Source organism: Sphaerodactylus townsendi, linkage group LG04 (assembly GCF_021028975.2).
Source record: "Sphaerodactylus townsendi isolate TG3544 linkage group LG04, MPM_Stown_v2.3, whole genome shotgun sequence".
NCBI classification, from domain to species: Eukaryota; Metazoa; Chordata; class Lepidosauria; order Squamata; family Sphaerodactylidae; genus Sphaerodactylus; species Sphaerodactylus townsendi.
The window spans coordinates 30,602,056-30,625,754 of record NC_059428.1 but is presented as its reverse complement, the minus strand read 5'-3'; the positions used below and the strand labels follow the sequence as shown (position 1 = coordinate 30,625,754).

The 23,699-nt window shown below is 41.2% G+C and overlaps 1 protein-coding gene across 6 annotated transcripts in view; it reads right to left on the bottom strand.

Annotated features, from left to right (window-relative positions):
• Positions 1-23,472, bottom strand: part of WASF3 (WASP family member 3) — a 40,704-nt gene extending 17,232 nt beyond the window's left edge. Inside the window, exons 1-7 of one of the 6 annotated variants that reach the window (XM_048493734.1) lie at positions 23,320-23,470; positions 22,551-22,711; positions 12,113-12,216; positions 8,486-8,577; positions 4,267-4,475; positions 1,958-2,100; positions 1,311-1,445 (exon numbers count right to left, since the gene is read on the bottom strand). In XM_048493734.1, coding sequence (XP_048349691.1) covers positions 1,311-1,445; positions 1,958-2,090 — 268 coding nt within the window. In that variant the 5' untranslated portion in view covers positions 2,091-2,100; positions 4,267-4,475; positions 8,486-8,577; ... (1 more) ...; positions 22,551-22,711; positions 23,320-23,470. Of the gene's footprint in view, positions 1-1,310; positions 1,446-1,957; positions 2,101-4,266; positions 4,476-8,485; positions 8,578-11,609; positions 11,630-12,112; positions 12,217-22,550; positions 22,884-23,319 lie in introns of those variants that run through there. The other 5 variants (XM_048493738.1, XM_048493732.1, XM_048493737.1 and 2 more) reach the window with 5 other exon arrangements.
• Positions 23,473-23,699: the final 227 nt, after the last annotated feature.

The window sequence follows — 23,699 nt, the reverse complement described above, 5'->3', positions numbered from 1 at the left end:
AACAGACTGTTATAACACTATTTTACTAAGAATAATAGGAATTATCAGCTTAAAAATCTTCAAAAATCACTCTGGTGATGTGGGGAAAACTGGACACAAGGTACAAATGCTTCTATGATACTACTACTCAGTAATGAGAAGGGGCCAACCACAATGAAATCTATTAATTCTAATTGGGGGAGTACCTTGGGGGGGCGGGGTGTGTCGCACGATCCAGGCACCACTCGCCCCGGTCATGTGGGGGGCACATTTGGCCCCTGCCCCCTCCCACCCAGCAGTCGGTGCGGGCTGGCTCGCCGTGCATAAAAGGCTGTGGGATGCTGTCATGGCGTAACTGACGGGGGAGATCCAGTTCGGGAGAGATGTACCCCTGCAGCATCTTCACCCCATTCAGGAAAGAAGGGAGTGGCAGCCTTTCCTCCTTGGCTGGGTCACTGCTGCACCTTCCCCACCTGGCACCCAAGTTTAGAAGAGTTGCAGGTTTCCAGGGTGCTCCGCTTTCGAGAGCTGGATGCCAGCAAAGCACTGTCGGGCTACAAACAGAAGCAGTGGCAGCTACTATTGCCACTCTGGGCTCAGCCTCTTCCTCCACCTTTCCTCACAAACCCCCTCCCCCAATCCTGCTTGATTTTCCACCTGCCTTTTGCTTCCTAGACTCACATGGCATGCGCACCCCTCCCTGCTCACCCGCCAACTCCCCCTTTCTACCATCCCTCTGCCAACTCGCCTTTGAAAAGCTGTTATTGCCCCCACAGGAGTTTTTGCAAAGTGCCATTGCCAGGCAAGAGCAAATCTGCAGAGCAAATCTGCAACCCAATCAGCTCGACCGCTAGATCATTCCTGCATGCTCTCTTACATCACTACCATTTGGTCATTTCTCAGGAGTTTAGTTGTGTCAGGGGGAGTTTTCTCTCTCCCTCTTTCTCTCTCCCCCTACTTTTCTGTCTCTTTTGCCTCTTTTTCTAGGAACAGGGCTGGGCAGCCACCTAGACCCCCTGGATTCTCATGTGCTGAGGGAAGGCTCAAAATCAGTTCTTGCCCCAGGCTCTATTTTCCATAGATATGCCACTGATTCTAATGGCACTATCTTGATTATGCCCAGAATCTTCTATAAAATGTCAAAAAATCAGGGGGAGGGAGTTTGCAACATTTCATCCTAAAGAGTATATCTTCCACCTGGATCCTTCCTCGTTATTCCTGCTTTTGAGAAAAACCGTACCTCCACAGGAAATAGGATGACTGTTGTTCAATGAATCACTGTGCTTTTGTCAATATCACCTCTGGCTCAATGCTCAAATGCAATTACCTACCTTCTTCAACAGTTGAATCCAGCTGGGTTACTTTAACAGCAAGGCGATCAATTCTGTCTTGAAGGGAGTTTGCTCTAATATAGAAGTTGTTGGCCTCATTAAACAGCTCACCAAATATGTCTTCAGCATGCTTGCCTGCAGAAAAATAACAGAACATTTCCTTAAGACTTAAAAAGTATATAAATAACAACCGCACATATTGATAAATTATTGCACAAAGCAACAACAGTTTCTTCAGAGTTTACTATTTCCACTTTACAACAAATGCTATATGCAAATGATGAAGCAGATTAAGAACTGTCAGTTCTATTCTGCAATTTGATTGATGGACATTCTGTTTTGGCACCGTCTTGCAGCTGGAATGCTGCACATCTCCACATTAGAGTAATTCCAAATCCCAGATATGCAGGGAGAAACAAAAGACTAATTTTATAAGGTCAGTGCATCCACTTAAGCTCTGAAGTGCCTCTTCTGCTTATGCTGGCACCCCACAACTGAAGGAGTGCTGCACAGAAGCCTTCACATGTAGCCAGGGTAGCACTATCCTACTAATTCCGCCTCTTAGCATGCAATGAATAGTAGGAATGTGAATCACAATGATCTCTGGCTAGCTAAGAGAAACTTTTAAAAAATGTTGAGCAACTTACTTAGGCTGCTTAGTTGCCGTATAATAGCAGCAAGAGTGCTATTGGTTACACATTCTAATTCACTAGTAATTCCATCTGGGAGAGCTCCTCGGCAAAGGTGCCGAGGTTCAATGTTCCTTTTGACCAAAGGCATGATTTTCAGTCTATGAAAGAAAGCAACACAGTTAACGCAGTCATAACCGAGTAGCAAGTACCACTGCAATAAGACCAGAATAACTATTGTTCTCCATAATATTTAGAAGGGAAAACATTTTATAAAGGAATAAGGTTGCAGTCTATGGCAGTGACCCAACAGTGGGTTGTGACACCTCTGAAAGTGGGTCACAGCCAGCCCTCCCTAAAGGTGGTTCCTGCCCTTTACATCCATCTCTTTCCCCCTTGCCAAATTCTCACATTGTCATCTCTGTCTCCCTCTGAGACAATAATTAGGGGATGGGGAAAAGTGGTGGGGGCGGGCAGAGCTTTCTAGCAGCTAGTAGCTTCACAGTAGTAGCTGAAAGGGAGTATGTAATGTTGGAAAGTAGGTGGGAACTGTTCAGCACACCATGGAAGAATTGAAAGAGGAGGACTGAAATAGGCATGTGCACTTGTGGACTGTGTCTTGGTGGTTCTCTTGCCCATCCCCCTGCAGTGCCTCACTGCTCTCTACCTGCTATGGGAGATTTATTGCACAAAGCACCTCACTGCCAACCTCTTCGCTGCTATTTGTCACCTTCGTGTATTTCTTCAAGTTTTTCCTCAAACTTTTTCCAGTAAAAGGAAAGGTGGAAGGCCATTTCTGGGGCTATTTTGTACACTCCACTCTCTGAAACTCATTAAGGCCACACCTAACATCAACCACTGGGCAACATGTAACAGGTTCTCTGAATCTCCAGCTTCCTTTTAATTTTTAAAAAAATTCTCCTTCATTTATTGCAGAGATATGCCTTGCCCATATATTTCTGAATGAAAAGGTCTACAGAATTTTTAAATTGAAAACTGGGAATTCAAAGAACTGACTGATACACTGACTGATACCATGATTACAATTAGCAGAGGTGTGTTATATTTAAGTGAATACAAAAGATTAATAAGACCTAGCCTTTTTGTAGCTCAGTGGTGATTTTTCACCTCCCATGTCTGGCTGAATTTAAATAACTGAAAGATATTTAAGGACTGGCCAAAAGTACTTTTTCTCTGTAAAAAAAGCCACACAGTGGAAGGATGAACACTTGGTCCACTGTGGGGGCAGCTACTATGGCTGAAATGTGGGTGGGACAAGGAAAATCTGAACTTTCCCATCCACTTGGTAACCCTTCAGTTTAAACTGTGGTCTTTCCCAAAACTTTACAGCAAAGCAGTTTATAGAAAGATTATAGAGAACAGCTGGGGAAAGCCTAGGGCCTGCACTGATGCTGTGGGGAAGCAGGGGAGGGAAAGCCTGCTTCCTACAGCATTGAATCTAGGGCAACTAAGCCTTGTGAAAGGACAGTAGGTGACATCCGGCCAGTTTTATACCATCTTTATCCAATTTCCCTTCTTACTGCAGCCCTGGTCCCATATGGCCATTGTCAACACAGGTCACGTGATCCCCAGAGTAGCTTTTTGGTAGTGAAAGAGGTGAAAAACAGCTTCAATCCATCCCACTACGGCATAATAGCAAGTTAAACACAGGGAATTAGCTATTGGGTGGGTGGGTGGCTGGGTGGGTGTGTGCGCATGCGTGCGTGTCTCTTTCTGGCATTCACAAGGGTTCAATTTTAAATGTATTTATTTAACCACTAATTCCCACAGAAAGTCCTAAACAAAGCAGAGCAGTGAATGAAGCTGCTGGCTGGAAAAGAGTAGTAAACTTGTGAAAATAAAGTTTGTGAGGAAAAAGTACAGTTTCCTTGTCCCAACACAGTACACACATATCAAAAGCAAGGGTGAACTGAGGCAATATTCGAAGATTTGCCTGCAGTTTATTGATTTACAAGAAGAGTTTGGGATTTATATCCTCCTTTCTCTTCTGTAAAGAGACTCAAAGAGGTTTACAAACTCCTTTTCCTTCCTCTCTCCACAACAGACACCATGTGAGGTAGGCCAAAGAACTGTAACTAGCCCAAGGACACCCAGCAGGAATGTGCAAGAGTGGGGAAACAAATTTGGTTCACCAGATAAGACTCCACCTGTCATGTGGAGCAGTCGGGAATCTAACCCAGTTTTCCAGATTAGAGTCCACCTGCTCTTAACCAGTACACTGGCTCTCCTATATCACACACTTATTCTTATATAGTCCATTTTCTCATACAGAAAGAGAGTAAGGCTGCAATTTTAAGTACACTTACCTGGGACTGAGTAAGTTCCACAGAATACAATTAGTTTTGCTTGTGAGTATACATGCTTAGCATTGCATACCACTCTAATATTGAAGGTAGATTAGAAGATTATTCTAACTGCTGGAAAATTATCTTTTTTTGAAGAGTCAAATATCCAGTGCTGATGCAAAATGCTGCACAACTTCTCTTTGTACATCAATTAAAGACATCATCAGTTCCTAAAGAAAACCATTTTAAGCATTAAGAATGCAGTAAAAAAATCCAAAGTAAATGTTGATTTAGTATCAAACTAACATTGGCTTTAATTGCTAAACCAACCATTTGGTTCAGAATAAACATAAATTACAAAATGGCAAGCTTGAATTAAATTGATCTAACCCCCCCCCCCCCCCAAAAAAAAAAACCCCTTACATAAATAATTGGTTTTGTGATATGCTGGTTTTGGTTTGGGTCCAAAGTCCAGCTTACCACATTTATTCAGAAAGTCCTTCTTTACCTTACCTAGCAACATTATCTGACAATAAGCTTTGACTGAAGTACAAATACAAGCTGAAGGTCTCAATTGTGAGAATCAGAGATGCTGAATCACAATTTCAAAGCAGATCACAACATGAAGTTCTTAAACTAGGACCAAAATGAGGCCTATTTATTATTATTATTATTATTATTATTATTATTATTATTATTATTATTATTATTATTATTATTATTATTATTATTATTATACAAAACAGTTATACATAGCAAACAAGATCAATATGCTGGATTTTGTATTACATCACACGTCGGACACTTCCCAAGCATCTAGGACTGTGTGATGTATCGACGAATAATGCGTGCAGAGCTGAGTAGGGTGGCCTTTTGCAGCTGACATATGGTGATTTTGTCAGCGCCAATTGTTTTTAAGTGCCGTTCAAGATCTTTAGGCACTGCACCCAGTGTGCCGATCACCACTGGGACCACCTTTACTGGTTTGTGCCAGAGTCGGTGGTCCCAGTGGTGAATAATAATAATAATAATTATTATTATTATTATTATTATCATCATCATCATCATCATCATTATTAAATTAAATGTAATAAACCACCAACCCCCAGAGGGCTCTGCTAGCAGGAGGAACACACTATCCAGCTTCTACACAAGCAGGATCTCTCAGATAACAACCACTAAGCAACTCTGATCCCGATCTAAAGCAAGGGGCAGCTTTCTGGTAAGCTTTTGCTGTCTACTTGGCAACCTTGGGACAAAACAATCATCAAGTCACTAAGATGTGGCTCATTCTGCCTCATACAGTGCCACAGGCAAACAAGGGAGGTAGAAAAACCTCCACCCCTCCTAGCTATACAGAGACACATCATTGACTGTTGCTCAGAACATTAAAGGACAGTTCAAGTTCAACATTTTCTGTTACTTTGGTGTAAGGAGCACAATTCACAATACTAACTGATTCATCAAAACAGAAATATGTACAGTCAGACATACCATAGATGCAACTCCTACAAAGATATTGTTTAGTCCTGCATCAAGTTTTATGAACTAGGGCTCTAGTCCACAAAAGCTGATGCTAGAATAAAAATTGTCCCCTGAACCTCCTGGCTTTTTTGTCCATGCAAGTTCTTCAACCCTCCCAGCGTTCTGGAGGTCTTAGGAGGCTACTAGAGAAGGGACCGGTATTGTTGCATTGTCACTTCACAAAATCCACATCTGTGTTTACAGTTCATACCAACACAGCTTAATAAAACCTTCTATATAATAAGAACCACTATCCATTAGCTTTTCTATAAATAATAATTTGACCCTGGAAATCCTAGGCTAGCCTGATCTCTTCAGATCTCAGAAGCTAAGCAAGGTCAACTCTAGCAAGTATTTGGATGGAGGACCTCCAAGGAAGCCAGGCAATAGTAAACCACCTCAGAATGTTGCTTGCCATGAAAACCCCACCAGGGGTCACCGTAAGTCAGATGTGACTTGATGGCAAAAAAAATTCTGAATTAAGATAATGTAACTATTATCTTAACTATGAAAGGAAGCTAGCAGAAAAGAAAAAGTGGCATTTTATATTTGTACAGGTATACACACTTCTTCCCCATCTTAATCTTTGCCAAATTAATTATTCAGCTGCTTGTCCCTCTATAGTACACACTCCATTTTGCTTTGCTGCCCTCACATAGTGACCAGATTACAGAATTAACAAGAGAAGATGTTAATCCTCTTCTTAACTGTAAGAGCAGCTCATCTGCATACAGTATCTTCCAGATGGCTCCGAATGAGATGTGCACAGAAGAAAAGCAACAGATCCCATGCTATTTCAAACCTCTTCAACTGTCTTTGCAGCAAATTTATCCTAACTTCACTGTGCTCACAAAATCCTTCTACAAAACTGATAAATTAGTGCCTTCATAACATGTCGTAATTTGTACATAACTTACATAAATGCACTGGATAAAATCCAGTAAAATTTAAAAACACTAGTTACAAGCACTAGTTTTACTTGGATTCTTTTTAATTTCCATTAACTATGGCATTTTTGTTTTCTATGCACTTCAGATAAAACTGTTGGTATTTTTCCCTTCCACCATGTGATTTGACTTGCCAAATTTCTGATGAATCATCTCAATTTTACAGGCACTTAAATGTAGAACACCTTTCTGGCTTAGGCTTCCCCCTTGAAACAATCCTCTAACACTGTACCAGCCAAAGGGATCCTTCCAAAAGGGTTTAAAACAATAGTAGTATGTAACAGACTTCCCCCTGTGTTACACCTCTGAAGATGCCAGCAACAGATGCAGGTGAAACATTAGGAACAAGATCCACCAGACCACAGCCACTCAGCCCAGAAAACCCACCACAACCAATGCAAAGCATGTTTATCTTATTTCATTGATACATCTTTCTTCCTAATGGGGACCCAAAGAGGCGTACATCATTCTCTTCGCCATATCATCTTCATAACAGACCTGTGAGGTAGGTTAGGCTGAGAGTATACAACCAGCCCAAGGTCACCCAGCAAGCTTCCATGGCACAGTTAGGATTCAAGCCTTTGTCTCCCAGATCCTATCTGACAATCTACCCACTACACCACACTGGATCTGCCAGCATGACAGAGAATACCCAACCTTTCAATGAGGAATGAAGAGGATATGATCAGGGATATGGCGGTCAGTTAATCCAATGTCTATTCCAAGTAAGGGTATTTATTTATAGTCTACCTTTATCACCGAGATTCAAGGTGGATTACATAATGCAAGTCAGTACAATCGGCAGGATGAGGAGACATCTAAAACAACGTAATGGGACTAGGATTTCAGAAATCTTACATAAGGAATAAGTATTAAACATGACATATTAAACAATGAAAGTTTTATTATACAAGTGAACGTATAATGCAATGAGATTAAGATAAAAGTACACACCAAAAGATAATACATATTGGTAGTATAGCCTATAGTCCTGTTCTCTCTACTGAAACATCTTCCTGAACCATTCTGAGTTCTTTTTGTTGTTGTTGTTGTTGGAATTCTGATTATGGTTATTGTTGTTATTTGCATTCCATCGGTCACAGCATGGCGGGTTGAGCATGGCAACTGATCCATTCAGGGGAGGATGAGCCTGCATGCTGGCCCTCCCCATTTGGTGGGGGCCTCCATAAGAGGCCGGGGGGGGGGGGCGAAGCGAGCCTGTGAACCACATGCCCAGGTGGGGGCTGCTGGTGGCTTACACCTCCTGGCAGCAAGGGGAGTTCATCCAGAGGCCTGCGCCCAGATGGCTCCCACTATCTTGCTGCTTCGGGCATTGGTGTTTCCCCCATGCATCAGACTGGGGGAGAGTTTATTTATTTATTTTATTTCTTCGTTTTTTATACTGCCCTAGCCCCATGGGGCTCAGGGCAGTTTACAAGTTATTACTGGGGGACAGCAGACAGGTTATTACTGGGGAACAGCAGACAAGCTGCCCGGAGCTAGATCTGTCCCCTATGCTGCGCCTCTGCTTCCTTTTGCCAGCACACCAACAAAATAGCTGTGGCCAAATGTTACATACACAATGGGGTTTTCTGTGTCTCCTTCTGTACCCTCGGACCGTTTCCTCACCTCCTCAGGCTGCAAAAATTAACTTCACCATATTGTAGTGTAAATTCCTAAGTGAAGGATTCTTGATTAAGATGGGGACTACAGCACACAAGGGTTTACGTCCTCCCACCCACCAATACTATTTTCCCAACTAGAAATACCTCCAGAGTGTCACTATTTGCCTTGCTAGGGGCTATCTCATGTCTGTTAAGGTTCTCCAACCCACAGGTGCAGCTTCAGGGAAATCAGATAGCTGCAAGTTGAAAAAAAAATAGATTCAGTCCATGAGCACTTTCATTCTGTGGCTCTTAAGACTCAAACCAGTGAGAGAACAATTAACACCCTTCATCTGAATCACATGAAAGCCAATATGCAACAGGCAACAGATTAACACCAATATGGATAATACAAAATTTGTTATGACAGGATATTTCTCTTTACAAGATAAACAGCTGTTCAGAAGATATATCTTATTTGGCATAAAACGAGTGTAGCACAGATTTGTGGCACTTATCATTATAAGGCAAGGAATACTTCCAATCAAATCACTGTATTTTCTCCTTTAATACATATTTATAGTTGTGGACAATATTATCACACGAGCAGTCCAGCTGTCTAGCAGACAGGGATTCCACTGGGATTAAGCAAAGGAGTTTCTGGCTTTTGTATGTGAGTAGAAAGTACATAAACTAGAGATATTTCAGCTTTCACTAATAAAATGCACAGAATACTATAATTTGAGGATTTTTATAGTTCTATTGAGACACAAGATTTTCAAAACAGTATCACCCAGAACTTTCTGATTAAATTGTGAAAAAAATTATTCATCACACTTCTTACTCATTCTTCCTTCCAAGAACACAGGATAGCTTGTTTACAAGTATAATACAAACCATTCTGCCAAAAGAAGAGGTTAACAGATAGTAACTTTCCCAAGACTTCCCATAGTAAAAAGTTGTCTCTAGGTGGTGAAAGTAGATAGCATATCTTAAAACACATTGAATTATTGTAGTTGTATGACTGGGGTAGCCCAAGCTAGCTTAATCTCTTCAGGTCTCCAAAGCTAAGCAAGACTGACCTTGGCAAGTATTTGGATAGGAAACCTGCAAGGAATACCAGAGTCCTGACAGAGTCAGGCAACTGCAAAATGTCTGAATGTCTTCTGAACATGCCTTGAAAACTCCACCCATAAGTCAGGTGGCCATAAGAGACTGTTTTCTGACTTATGTGACTTGATGGCAAAATCAGTAACTTTTATCCAAAGACAGAACTGGCAGCAACAGTGAACACATTCAAACTCAGAGCTTGACAAGCCCCACCTGCAAGGTCAGCATGATGTCCAGACATTTCACTGTGGCATCTAGTATTTCAGAATTAGGTTTCGTAGTAGCAGTAATTAAAACATTGGGTTACTGCTAGAGCCATTTTTTGTTGCCAGCTCCAGTTAATCAAAAAACCATTATATCATGAGTATAACACTTTGTTGATTTTCAATCAACAGTACTTTGATTTTCAATTCTGGATCTTTTAGCAATAAACACTACAGATGTAAATAATAGATTAAGTCACATTTATTACATAAATAGCTTGTCAGAAATTTCAGATACATGCTATTCTTCAGTTCCCCCTTGATCTTTAAGACCTCTGAAGGCCACACACTGAGCCATATTTATTTCCTGGAGGTCGAAAGGTTTGTCCAAACATATGTAGTTCCAATATTAAATCTGATAACCCTTTTAGATAAATAAGCACAATGACAAATCAAGTGAGCCTGCTTTTTCTTACCCTACTTTGGCTGTGAACTAAATGCTATCACCTCTAAATGTGAACTGATGTAGAATCCTATTTCCTACAATAAACAGATTGTGTCAAGTTCAAAGGGCAAACCGTGGTCTGATTGGTGGGAATGTTGATCCCTAGTCTCCATCCTCCTGGTGTACTTGCCAATTATTCATTCACATTCTGCTTTGTCACAACCCAGAGTTGTCGTGATGCTCTAATTGGCAAACTGTGATTAACATTAATCACAGAATTCCAAATCATAAACCACAGTTTGAAGTTGGTTCATGATTCTAGTTTGGAAGTCAGACTGCGGATAACATTAAATGATTTTGGAAATCACAGCACACTACAGATCTCCCATCTTAACTGTGATTAAGTAAATGTTGAAATTGATGGTAACTAAGGTTACTCTTGAATAGAGTTCCTAGGTTATGGAGAATCCTTATTAAAATAAACTAATGGTTTAGGTCAGTGAGGACACTTTTCTTAACCGTAACTAAAGAAGTAGACCATTTTTGGCATCTTATCTGAACCTCATTATAGCTTTTATATATGGAACACTGTGGATTTTATTATGGAACACTTTAGTCTTGTACATTCCAAATAAAGAATAACTAGGCAAAATAGAAAATAGCCAAATAACACAGAAGGGCTACGCAGAAGTTTTAAACTTTCTGTTTAACAGCCAAATTGATTAAGCAGCTGGAGAGAAAACCAAGACGGTGACGGAGCAGCATTGTTAACAGGCTCTCCTATGAGTCTTCTGATTTCTCATGACATAAAGCTGCTGAAGGCCATTTGAGTTGTTTGTTTTATTAAAGAGGCTGTCTGAAACTCACCAGCCAAGCCTGAGAACTTCAACTGCTAAGTCTGGAATTACTAAATGTGGAGCTCATAGCTACCAGCTTTCCTTGCATGTAAGAGACAGGGTTGTGAAGGTCTGGTTACTTTTATAACAGTTGATTTAAATGTTGATGTACAAGTTCTGGATAACAGTCGTCCTAGCAACTTCCAGTTAAAGCCTTCCGCTTTGGAAGCCTCATATGCATTCATGTGTACATCCTTCCTAAGGGTTCTATGTACCAGGAAAAAGGAAGCCTCTGGGATCTTCTGGCAGTTACTGTAGAATCATTGGCCCCTTCTGCACAGGCAAAAAACAGTGGTTTAAGGATGGTAAAAACACCCTTTGGGGTGTTTGCTCTGAAGAGAACCCTCTACCGATACTAAGCAGTGAAGCTTATGAGAGTGGTGGGATCCTCATACTGAGATACAAAGAGAAAGTGGCTTTCTGAGGGATAGTTGGAATTCTTTCTCTGTTAAGGAATCTGTGGGCAATAAGTATCTAGTGGAGAAAATATCTTAAATTCAGTGAGCGAGGAAACTGTTTTGAAACACTTACTTGTGGATAAAATGAATGTCTTTCCAATAAGCAAAAGGACAAACTGAATACTGTGTCCCCTATATTGATGGTGTACATAGTTGTATATAATAAACTGAATGTACCTTCTTGAAGGCACTAAGCTAGTGACCTGGGCATCTTGCAAGTACTGTGAAGACAGATACAGAAACAACTTGTAAATAATATCTCAACTTACCAGCTTCTTGATTTAGAATATGTATTATTTTGCCCAAACCACTTTTGTGTTCTTGTTAATAAAAGCTACATTTTTTCACCTTTTAATGTTATAAAGCCTCTGGTGCCTAAGTTATTTTATTTCTGACAGAAGGAAAGTAGTTTACTTTGTTTCCTCAAAGCAGACCTCTGCCTGGCTTTGTGCCCTAGCTGAGCAGCTGGAGAACATTTTACTTTTTATTGTAAGTGTAAGGTAGGAAAGCATAAAGTGAAGAAAAATAAAGTTAAAATGATATTTTTGGAGGGGAAATCACCGTAGGGCCCCGGTGGGCAGAAGGAAAGCACTTGGGTGTAACAGCACAGTGAGCTATTTGTAAATGTGCTTATGAATGGAACTTCATTGATTTGGATGCAATGATTCCAACTTACTTACCGTACATGCTGCTACAATACTGTTTAATGATGTAACATTTTGCCTCTTCTCCAATGAGAACACAACTGTTTCTTTAAAGATTCATAAGACGCCATTCATCTCACCTATAAAACAGAAGACATAGAACACTTGTAAAAAGTTGACCTCAGCTATTCAAATGATAACAGTGCAAAATGCCTACTGAAATCAGAAACCAAGGCAAATTTTGCAGTGTAAACAGTTGAACTCCAGCTTAGACTAGAGTAACTTCGATTAAAAGACAAATCTATGCAAGTTTTTGAACACTATCATTTTAATTCTAATGGATGAAACATTCAGCATGAAATATATCAATATATAATTTTATTCATATTGTCATTATCACCGATTCTCCTCTTGCAAAATAAGGCCTTTCTTTTACATTTCACAAGGCAAAGCAGGAAGGGAAGGGAAGGAGGCCTCATGAAGCAGGAACACCAGAGATTATTCCCACCTGCAACCATTAATTCCCTTAAACTGTGTTATGACAGTTGTGAGCCATAAATGAACATCTAAGTGTTAGTAATAGATTGTTGTCTAGACTCAGCACATCCTGTGACAATGATGCTCCTGAAATTTCTATGCTGGATTATTGCAACCCCCTCTATACTGATCTGCCCTTGAAAGAAGCTTTCTCTAACGGAAAATATCGCTACTTGTTTGATTACTGGAGGATACCAGTCTCAAAACAACTGCACTGTTTACCTATGTACTCCGGAGTGTAATTCAAGGTGCTGTTTCTTTTGGGCCCTGTATCTAAAGGACGACCTCTCCCTTTGAGAACCCACATTAATAACCCTTCAAGCAGTTGGTGCTCAGTGTCTTTTCCCCATCACATGGCACCAATGGCTGTGGTTCATTCTCAAACATTTTATACTGCTGCCCTCCCCCTGTGGTATGGCTTTTCTGAAGATGGGGGATGGCACCACTGATGACAACTTTCAGGAAAGAATACAAAGCAGCTGACTGAGTTACTTGAGTGTTTGCTAATTTTCTGGCTAATGCAGTCTTTGGCTGATATTACTGTTACTGTGTTGATAATTTTTAATAATTACCAGTTGATGGCAAGTTGTATAGATTTGATTATTTATTATGCAGTATTGTTTACCTCTCCATGCAATGAAAAACTTCAACTGCCTATTTCTACATATTAACCCTTTACTAAAAGAACAGAGCAATTTTTGTCCAGGATGTTCACTGCCCTATGTGTCAACCTGGCAGGTGCACAAAGAGACCAAAGCAAGTAGAGAAAAGGGGCAGATTCTGCAGGAGACTCAAACTGCCTGACACACATGTGCCAGATGATGGCATCAGCAATGCTTTGTATTCCAATTGTCTTGTCTTTTTTAAGATTTGCACAAATTTTTAATAGATGAAAGCAACCACATGGATGTCCAAGTACTACTCAAGTTACTCAGGATTACTTTATAATTATTTTTCTATTTCCAAATCAAATATAATTACCTTCCACAACTGGCTAAAACATTCTAGCTGCCAGTTTTTGCTGGAGGGTGGAAATCAAATCCTTAAGACTTACTGCTTTTCCCTTTGCTGGCAAAAGCACTCCTTTTTAACATTACAACAACTATTACAAAATAAAACTAAAAAACAAGGCTTTACCGGCATAATGAAAAGCAGAAGCTAATCTTGGATTGCTAATTGAACTGTTTTGTGACTGTTGCTGACTGTGCAGAGGACAGGAAGTAACTGAGAAGTAAAACAAAAGGAAACTGCTAGAAGTGAGTACATTAATGAAAGAGTGTTAATTTCAAGTCAATATAGTAGAGTCTGGGCACTATTAGGTTTTTATGAGGACCGTAGCACTATTAGGTGCTTTTTTAAAAATTTGATGGGACTGACTTCAGAAAATGCATGACTGAAAAATACAAACTATCCCATTACAGAAACTGCTGGAGATTGCTTTGATGGACAAAGTTGGGTTATAGGTGTCAGATAAACAGACAATATCCCATTCACATGACAGAGGCAATCTGAAGGGTCAGAAGTAAGGCGAAGGAAAGAAAAAGGAAGGGAAAAGATACGCCTGTGGTTTGCATTTTGGTAGAGGGAAGTAGTATAAGCATATGAAAATGTACGTTGGAATTTACATTTTAAAAAACTGGTCCCTGGTGAAATAATTAAAGACTGCTAAGCACCCAAATTATCCCCCCTTACAGGAAGTGGCCACTCCTGTGAAAATCTCTTCCTAAAACACCTCCTTCCTACACCTTTATTTTAAATGTTGTACACACATGTATTTTCTCACATGCACCTCTTGCTATGCTCATTACTCTGCTCCCTCTTTTTTTTTGTTTGCATTCATGTCAGGTATAGGTTGTAAACTGTTTGCAGGTTATATTTTTTCTTATAGCATTTTGGGAAACACCATGTAATGCTATATATACAGACTCAACTTTAATGCTACCACCACTAACAAATGGGCCATTGACTTTGGCCTTTTTTTTTTTTGACAACATTTGTGGCACAGATTGAATCAGAATTGCCAGTCAATTTCAGCAGTGGTCATTAGTTCATTCCAGAAGCTTAAGTCCCATGCTGGAAATTCTGAGCGTCTCTAAGCATTTTCTTCCTTTTAAGAAGCGGCTCCATCAGGGTCAAGACTGAAAGTACAGCACGAGAAGAACAGAAGCTTTCTCAACCTGACATGTGCCACAGAACTATAATTTGCCCAGCTGAGGCCCACCTACAAGACCTGATTAGGATTTACATGTCTGTCACACGAGGTAAAAAGCAGCTCCACAGGGTGCATCATGTTAGAGAAACAGCACAGAGGAGTCCACAAGATTCCAGACTTCACTCAGGGTCCCATGAGCCTGCATTTTAAAAGGAAAGCAAACATTTGGGAGCCTTGTTAAAACTGCAGTCGAATTATCTATCCTCAGAGGACGCTGCCCATTAAGGCTTATACTAATTATACTATTCTGGGCTCTTTCCCATCAGGAGGCATCCTCAGATCAGAGATTCATGCAGAAATAAAGGGGAGTGGCTTCTTCTTCTTATACACACTGTAAAACCAAATCTTTTCAAATGGTGCAGGAGGCCTTCCATTTTTATTCAAGAAAAGGCGTGCCCTAGCTAGCAGAACATGCCCTAGCTAACAGATGATTGTGTCCATATATTGTTTGAATTCAGAAAAAACACTTCAACATAGAAGAAAAATAACTAATATATATATGCAGATGACACCCAGCTTGTCCTTACGATGGCAGGCTGACCGGATTCAGCTCCTGAGGCTCTCCAGCTGTGCTTGGAGGCTGTGGCTGGTTGGTTGAGAACTAGCAGGTTGCAGAGGCGGAGGGAGGGGAAACTGCGCCCGGGGCACACACGCCCCCTGTGCCCCTGCCACGGCGTCACTCGCCCACGCCCTGGAACACCCATGCCACGCCCCCTTGACGGCCTGACCCCGCCTGCTGCTCCGCCTGGGGCACTGCATCTCACCACCCCGTGAGTGCTATGCCACTGGCAAGTTGAAACTGAATCCAGCAAAGACGGAGGTCCTGTGAGTGGGTCATGGGGAGATGCCAGCCAACTTTAGTTTGCCTGTGCTGGACAGCGAGGCCTTACACCTGGCCACGTTGGTGACCAGTCTGAGGGTCATCCTGGATTCTAGGGTTTCCCTAGAGGCCCAGGTTGTGAAAACAGCCCAGACTGTGTTTTACCATCTTCATCAGGCAAGGCAGTTGGCTCCTTATCTCTCCCATTCTGATCTGGCCACGGTGATCCATGCAACAGTCACCTCCAGATTAGATTATTGTAACTCACTCTACACTGGCCTGCCTTTGAATCTAATCCGGAAGTTGAAACTTGTTCAGCACGTAGCCGTGAGGATTCTAGATTGAGCCTTGAAGTAGGGGCCATATAACACCTGGCTGTCAATCGAGTATGGGGTTATATTAAAGGTTCTGGTTTTGACCTTTAAGGCCACGAATGGTCTTGGACCGGCATACCTCAGGGACTGACTCTCACCATACTGCCCTAGTAGGTCCCTCCACTCCTCGGAAGCGATCCTCCTGGTAATCACTGGGCCAAAAACTATCCGGCTGGCCTCGATGTGGGCCAGGGCCTTTTCGGTCCTAGCCCCTACCTGGTGGAATATGCTCCCGTCTGAGGGAAAGCCTGCGGGACTTGAATAGTTTCCGCAGGGCCTATAAAATGGAGCTATTCCGCCAGGCTTTCCCTCATGGCCAGTTGGGTTAACATCTTTTCCTGGGAGAAGGAGGGCGGTGGGATCTATTAAAATGTGCATTTGGACTTAGGTTTTTAGTACTGTTTTAAACTGTTTCAACTATTTATTATGATTTTATTGTGATATTATGGTGTTGTTGCCGCCCTGAGCCCCTAGCAGAAGGGCAGGATATAAATTAAAAATAAATAAATTATATACACACACTGTTTATATCATATAAACTATTACAATGACACAAGCACCCGAGCCTGATTATTACCATATATACTTGTGTATAAGTCGACCCGCATATAAGTCGAGGCACCTAATTTTACCACAAAAAACTGGGAAAACTTATTGACTCGCGTATAAGTCGAGGGTGGGAAATGTAGCAGCTGCTGGTAAATTTCAAAAATAAAAATAGATGCCAATAAAATTACATCAATTGAGGCATCAGTCAGTTAAATGTTTTTGAATATTTATTTCAAAGAAAAACAGTAAACTGGCTCTGTAAGTGGAAAAGAGGGTCAACAAGAACAATATGGTATCAACAATAACTTTAAAAGTACAAAAACCTTAGCTCAACCAGCAACCAAGCTAAAACTCAAGAGTTAAAATCCTTCAAAACTGGATTCTTCATCATCATCTGTATGTCCAAATGTTACCCAACTTAGATTTTAAGAGCGATATTATCAGAAATGGAAAATCTACTATTAGCTTCCCTTGTAAACAATGGGGGATGGGACATCCCCTTTGGGGGTCAATAACTTTGGATCCCCTGACCCAAACTTCACCAGACCTGGCTGGTATCATAAAGAGACTCTCCTGATGAGACCAGCCAGGTTTGGTGAAGTTTGGTTCAGAGGGTCCAAAGTTATGGACCCTCAAAAGGGTAGCCCCATCTACTAATAGCTCCCATTGAAAACAATGGGGAATGGGGGCACCTCCTTTGGGGGTCCATAACTTTGGACCCCCTGAACCAAACTTTACCAAAATTGGCTGGTATCATCAGGAGTGTCTTCTGAGGGTACCCTGCAATTTTGGTGCTGCTAGCATAAAAACTGCGCCCCCTGCTGGCCGGCAAAGTAAAAACACTCAAAAAATTTTAAGGACCCGCATATAAGTCGAGGAGAGCTTTTTCAGCATTAAAAATGTGCTGAAAAATTCGACTTATACATGAGTATATACGGTATGTACAGATGCAGGGGCTGACACACATCTATGTTGAGATTACAAGGAGTATTTATATAAGACTTTATGGAGAAGGAAATTTCTGTGTGTAATGTTATACTGTTCATACAAAGTTTCTTTTTCTGTGAAACATATTTATGCATGCAGAACATTCATACCTAAATTTCTTTACAGAGGAGGTTCAGACACTACAAAAGGGCTCTTCTACTTCTACCAAGCGGAGGACGAAAGTGCAACAGGACCAATCAACAAATGGTCTAGTGTGAGTAAAGGAAACTCATTCTCGTTGCAGCCTAGAGAACAAACATTTGTTAGGCTGATACTGCACTGAATAAAGGATTGGCTAGATGGCCTGGATGGCCTCTTTCAACCCCATGATTCTATGATATCAGCTTATCTGCCACAGAAACCCAAAAGTGTAGAAGAGGATTCTGAAACCTATTCAAAGATGCACACTCTATTCCAGTAAGGTCCTGCCTACTGCACCTCGCCATCACACACATTTGTTTACAGAATACACTCTGTTCAACCTGTCTCAAAGAAAGTTGGCATGCCATTACTGACCCTGTCCTTGTGAGGCTATTAGTCAGAAATTATAGCTTTGGGCATTGTCACTTGAATAACCTAGAACAGTACACCTCAAACTTTCAACAGATAAAGCACACTTCTATTTCTGAATTAAAATTAGAAGGACATTTCATTCATACAGCTGAAAAAGTAGGCAAAAGTAGAAAATACCTGCACTCAGGAGAACTCGCTCCTTCTGTCTTCATGTGACATCCACTTTCCTGGGCATGCTTCCACTGAGGGCAGGTAATTTTACTGCATTTGGAATGACTGAATGCAGCAGTGTCATGTTTTTATGTCTCTTGTCTAGAAGAACTACAGCTGTGATTTGTTTTGAAAGCTAAATGCTACAATTACTATTTCGTTTAAGCGTATAACACACTAAACATGTGACTCAGCTGAAGATGCAAGTCAACTGCATATTTTCAAAGGAATATGTACTGATTCAAAATAAAAAGGCAGTTATGACAAACAATTTGAATGTTTTCAAATGGTGGCTGAGAAAAGAAAAAGACTCTGGTCTTCCCTCCGAGAATAACATTTTTAGTTGCATGAAATATGTAAGCAGCTGGGTGATTTTAAGAGGAATTTATGGATGTCACAGTCATGTTTTGCATTCCCTTCTATTTAAAACCATCTGAACTCAGTTTATTTTTAAAGAAGTGCAGAAGGATAAAGTCTTTGCAAGCAACATTAAGAAAGAAAGACCACTGAGGTACACGACTGCTGCTTTTTGAAAAGGGGGTGGTTTTGAAGGAGAAGCTGGCAAGGGCATAAACCACCCCCAGACAGAATACAGACAACTCAGCCATTAATGCGCTGAAGTGACATATCGTGATACAGAATCAATACAATCCACTCTACAGGGAAAGAAAAAAAGGCACAAGTTGATCATGGATGGATGGAGGTTTATATAGACTGACACCACACACACTTTCCCCATATTAAAGGAATGACAACTATCAATAAAGTTTTATCATTTACGACTATGTGTCAGTCTTACAGAGCAATCCTATACAGTTATATTCTAAGGTTACCGACTTCAGTGGTTTCAGGAGGGTGTAATTCTGTTTAGGATTGCACTCTTAATTATTTATAGAGAACCCAAAGTCCTTTCAAGTACTTTCCATGAAAAAGTACCATCAAATCATAGAGGAGAAATGTCTCAGCAATGCTACAGAATCCATGTATAACAAGGAAGGATTCAAGAAATAAGAAAAGGACAGGAATAATTCCTGATAATTTGTCAACTGCTTCCTCACTTGACTATAAGTATCAAACATTAAATCAGCTTTAGACAGTCTATCTGCTCTTTTTAGAGATGGGGTTTAGAACAGTTTCAAAAGAGCTAAGTGTCTAGTCATGAATAATAAAATTACTCTCTCCTACTTATATTAAAAACATAAGCATTAGTCCTCATTTCATAAAATCCACTTTTGAAAAGCTAGTGCATTTATTTGGCGAAATGTTTAACATGAACTTTCCAAAGAATTCCCTTGTGTTTTAAGGTTCTAAATGGCAATTCAGTTAACACGGGAATAGAAGGATGCAAGTTTAATACAACAGGAGAAAATTACAGTCTAGCAGTGTACTTTAATATACAAATTTCTCATCTTCCTTGTTGCTGTACATCAGGGCAGGTTCATGCTTAGTCTGTCTCAGAAGACACTTGTAATCTTGGATACCTTATTCCCCCCAAAAAAGTGAAATAAAATATGCAAGTGAAAGGTTGTGTACTAGTAGCATGAAGAATTTCTCTTTTATCAGAAGTGCAGAGTCAGAGATCATATGAAAGGTATATATAGAACATAAAGCCCTTCTACAATTTACTATATGCTGTATTATTCGAGCATGAAGCGCTATAAAAGTCTTGGAACAGAAAGAAAATACATTGTCAAAGGCTTTCACGGCCAGATTCAACTGGTTGTGGTGGGTTTTCCGGGCTGTGTGGCCGTGGTCTGGTGGATTTTGTTCCTAACGTTTCACCTGCATCTGTGGCTGGCATCTTCAGAAGTGTATCACAGAGAAAAGCCTGGAAAACCCACCAGAACCAGAAAGAAAATATTTTTAAAGACTGAAAAGAAAGGCAAAGCAGCACTGCAGCATCGGGATGCTCTGGATACATACATGTTCCTTTTCTAATTGAGACAATGATACGCAGTTGAGAGTATAAAATCAATCAGTTGTCAGTTTCAGACTGATCAAAGGCTTTTAAGGGAAAAACTGGACAACCCCGCCCACTCCAGTTATGAACAGGGAGGCAGTTGTGTGAGCCAGGATATGAACTTGAGAACTAAAATAGTTCTCAATCATTGAACAGGCTAAAAACAAACACCTCATGTAAATAGAGTTTTTAGGTTTGGAGTAAGAAGGCATAGAAATTAGGTATGCACAATAAGGTTCCGAGAACACAGGTAACTAATGCTTTCTACCATGCACTAGCAATCAGCGCATTATAAATGTATGTCATCTTACTCTTACCCAATGGAGATTACCCAGATGCATACAGAAAGCAGTATTCAAAGGACCTATTTGTATGCAGTCCCTGCCTAAGTCAAACTGTGAAGCTAATATCTAGCCAAATATCCACAAAGACTATTCAACGGTATGAACATTTTGTTCAAGTTCTTTCAGTTACTTTGGTACAAGAACCAAGCATAGCCACCATTACATTTTTTTCATTAAGAACCACTGCAAATAATAGAAGCTACGCACCTAATCATGGTTATTTATATTTCATTAATGTAATAAAAATAAATCTTAAAAATGTAGAATGGACATGTAGAAGCAAATTATAGAAGCCAAAAAAGTATTTCAATACCTGATCAATTAGCACTCACAGTAGCACTCAAATCTAGCAAGTTGTTAAGATTCTCACCATGTTATTTTAGTACAGAGAAAATACCTAAGAGTTAAAGATTTAAAGACTTCCAGTGGAAAAAAAACTAAAATAGGTTAATCATGTTATCATGTTGCTCAGGACGTATGGGACAAATCCAGCAACAGCACCACTGAACCTTGTGCGTACCAAATTTATATCCTGCTTTCCTTTCAGGAAATCAGCGGCACTCATAATAACCTTAGAATATTTTGTATCTAGTCACTGAACTAATGCTGAGCTGTTCAGTTTTACCACAGTTGTTTTAGATGACTTCACATCATGCCCTAACCTTTGACTTTTGGGTATTTCCTGTTCCACTTCCTTTCCAGGCCATCATTATTGTGAAGCTGCTATCTGGATGCAGCGTCAGGACAAATATACAACAATGACTTCTAAACATGAACAAATTTACTTAGCATACAGTATAATCTACCACATGAAAACTCACATAAGTTAGCTAGTTTCTATGATATCTCAGCTTTCCAGACACAATTGTTTTCTTGGACAAGTTATTTTAGTAGCAGACACAAAAAACCATTTTTCCCCACAAGTTACATAAAAAATGAATTCAATATTGAAACAGAGAGCCATACATGTATTTCCTAAAGCTTTCTGAAATGCTGACTAACCAACACTAGTTAACTTTTCTTCAACAGTTCATCAGAAAGGCAGCAAAATCTGCTGAAAGTCATCTCTCACTATGTCAAAGCATACAAGATAAGGTGGCTGACATATCTGTAACATAACCTAGGGAAACACACTGCATTCAAAGTGAGTTGGAACTGCCATCAACCAGTGATTGTCCACCACTGATATCATCAACAACTACAACATACTGCTTTTGTTACTAAAAAGTAAGCACACAGTATTACTTCCTCAATACAACCTATATGATTTCCTGTAACTAGTGTTATAACTACAAGAGATGTATACAAGACAGCATACGAAAAGCTACTGTAGAAAAAAATTCACCTACATTAGATGTTACTTGTAAACTGGACTGTTTTGCACTACTACATAAAAACAATGTAGATTCTGTTGTAGTATGACCCAGCACCTAGAAGAGGCAAGCTACATTCATAGATCCAAGAAGAACCCACTGATTTATAGTAGTTCCTCTTTCAAATTTCACTCATTTAGTACCCAGGGACAAAAAATAACTTCTGTAACAGCAGCTTGTGGAGATACAGAAATGCTGCAACTATTGTTTGTCAATGAAGGCATCACACCAACCCACACTTAATGCAAAATATGATTTCAAAGCCCTCTTCAAACTACAGCTCCCAATTCCATTTTACCAACCAGTTACAAAACACGGTTCACCAATTCAGATACTGTGTAAACCACAGTTAAGATTCCTTAACTCACTCAACACCTTCTGCAAACACCGATGCTATCAGTCTTCAGAAGCAGTTTTAGAAGGAGTACACTGCGTTAGTTAAACCCTCACGTAACAAAGGCATCTGGGACAATACACTGGAGGCATTTATAGCACAATCCTCCACTGAGTTACTTCCCACTGAAATCATTCCACTGTCCTGGAAAGAAGCCCACTGTTCTGGAATGAAGCAAAACCACGATCGATGCAGCCTTACCTACTTCCAACACGATTTGCAACGCTCAAGGAAGAGACGTAAATATTCTGCTCGGGAATATATATAAGTATATATTTTAGCACAGAGGGCGAAAGAAGAGAACTTCGAACTGTGCACGGAGAGGCGAGAGTGAAGACAACATCAAGGGGAGACTCCAACGCCTGCACGAGAGAGAGAGAGAGAGAGAGAGAGAGAGAGAGAGAGAGAGAGAGCAGAGTCTGCTCCAGTCTGCAAACCGGGTCACAAAAGCCCCAGGGCGAAAGCACGGAGGGAGGGGAAAGGAGACGGGGTGGGGGTGGGGCACGGCGGCTCGCTCTCGCTTGCAACCCGCCCGCCCCCCTCCCTCGCCGCACTTTGTGAGCAACAGAGGACCTAACTCTGGTGGAGTTACGCCGGCCGAACGAGCGAGCGTGCCCGAGGTCTAAGCCCCGCACAAGCCCTCCGGGTCCAACGGCGGAGCTCGACGAGACCCCTCATCCCAAGCCCGCACGAAGGAGCTCCCAAGCGGCTCTGGTCCCTCTCGACGTGGAAACCTCGAATAATGGAGGAGGGGGAACCATTCGCATGACCCTCTTCGGGCACTTGAGAGGAGAGAGGTTATCACGAGAGGGAAATGCTCGCAGCCTGCCCCTTTCTCTCTTCCCTTCATGATCCCTCACCGTTCTCAGACTTGATAAAAGGGAGGGGGCGCTTCACCTCAAAATAACGGTTTTTGGGTTGGTTTGAGCGCGCGCTCCCCTCGCGCATTCCATCCCCCCCTTTCCCTTACCTCGCGCCACATTCCATCTCGCTCCTCAGTCGCGGGCGCGCGTACTCCCTGTGGCGGGGGGGGGGGGAGCGCGCGCGACTCTCGCACTTGTGAGGATTCGTAGTCAGCGGCAAGGTTCGCTCCAGCGTTTCGCCCCCGCCCCCTGTCGCGTCCAGAAGCTAGTCCCGCCCACTCACTGATGGGGGAGGGCAGAATCTAATCCCGCCCACTCACTGATGAGGGAAAGAGCGGGGGGGGGGTGGTGGTTTGGGAATGTTGTTTCAAACAGAGCTGATTAGTGGTGGCAGTTTGGTGTCTCGCTGGTTTTTGTTTGGCCTCCCAACAGCCTTCCCCGCTTTCTTCCCCCTCTCATTAGAGCTTCGCCCCGCAACTGCTTGGAA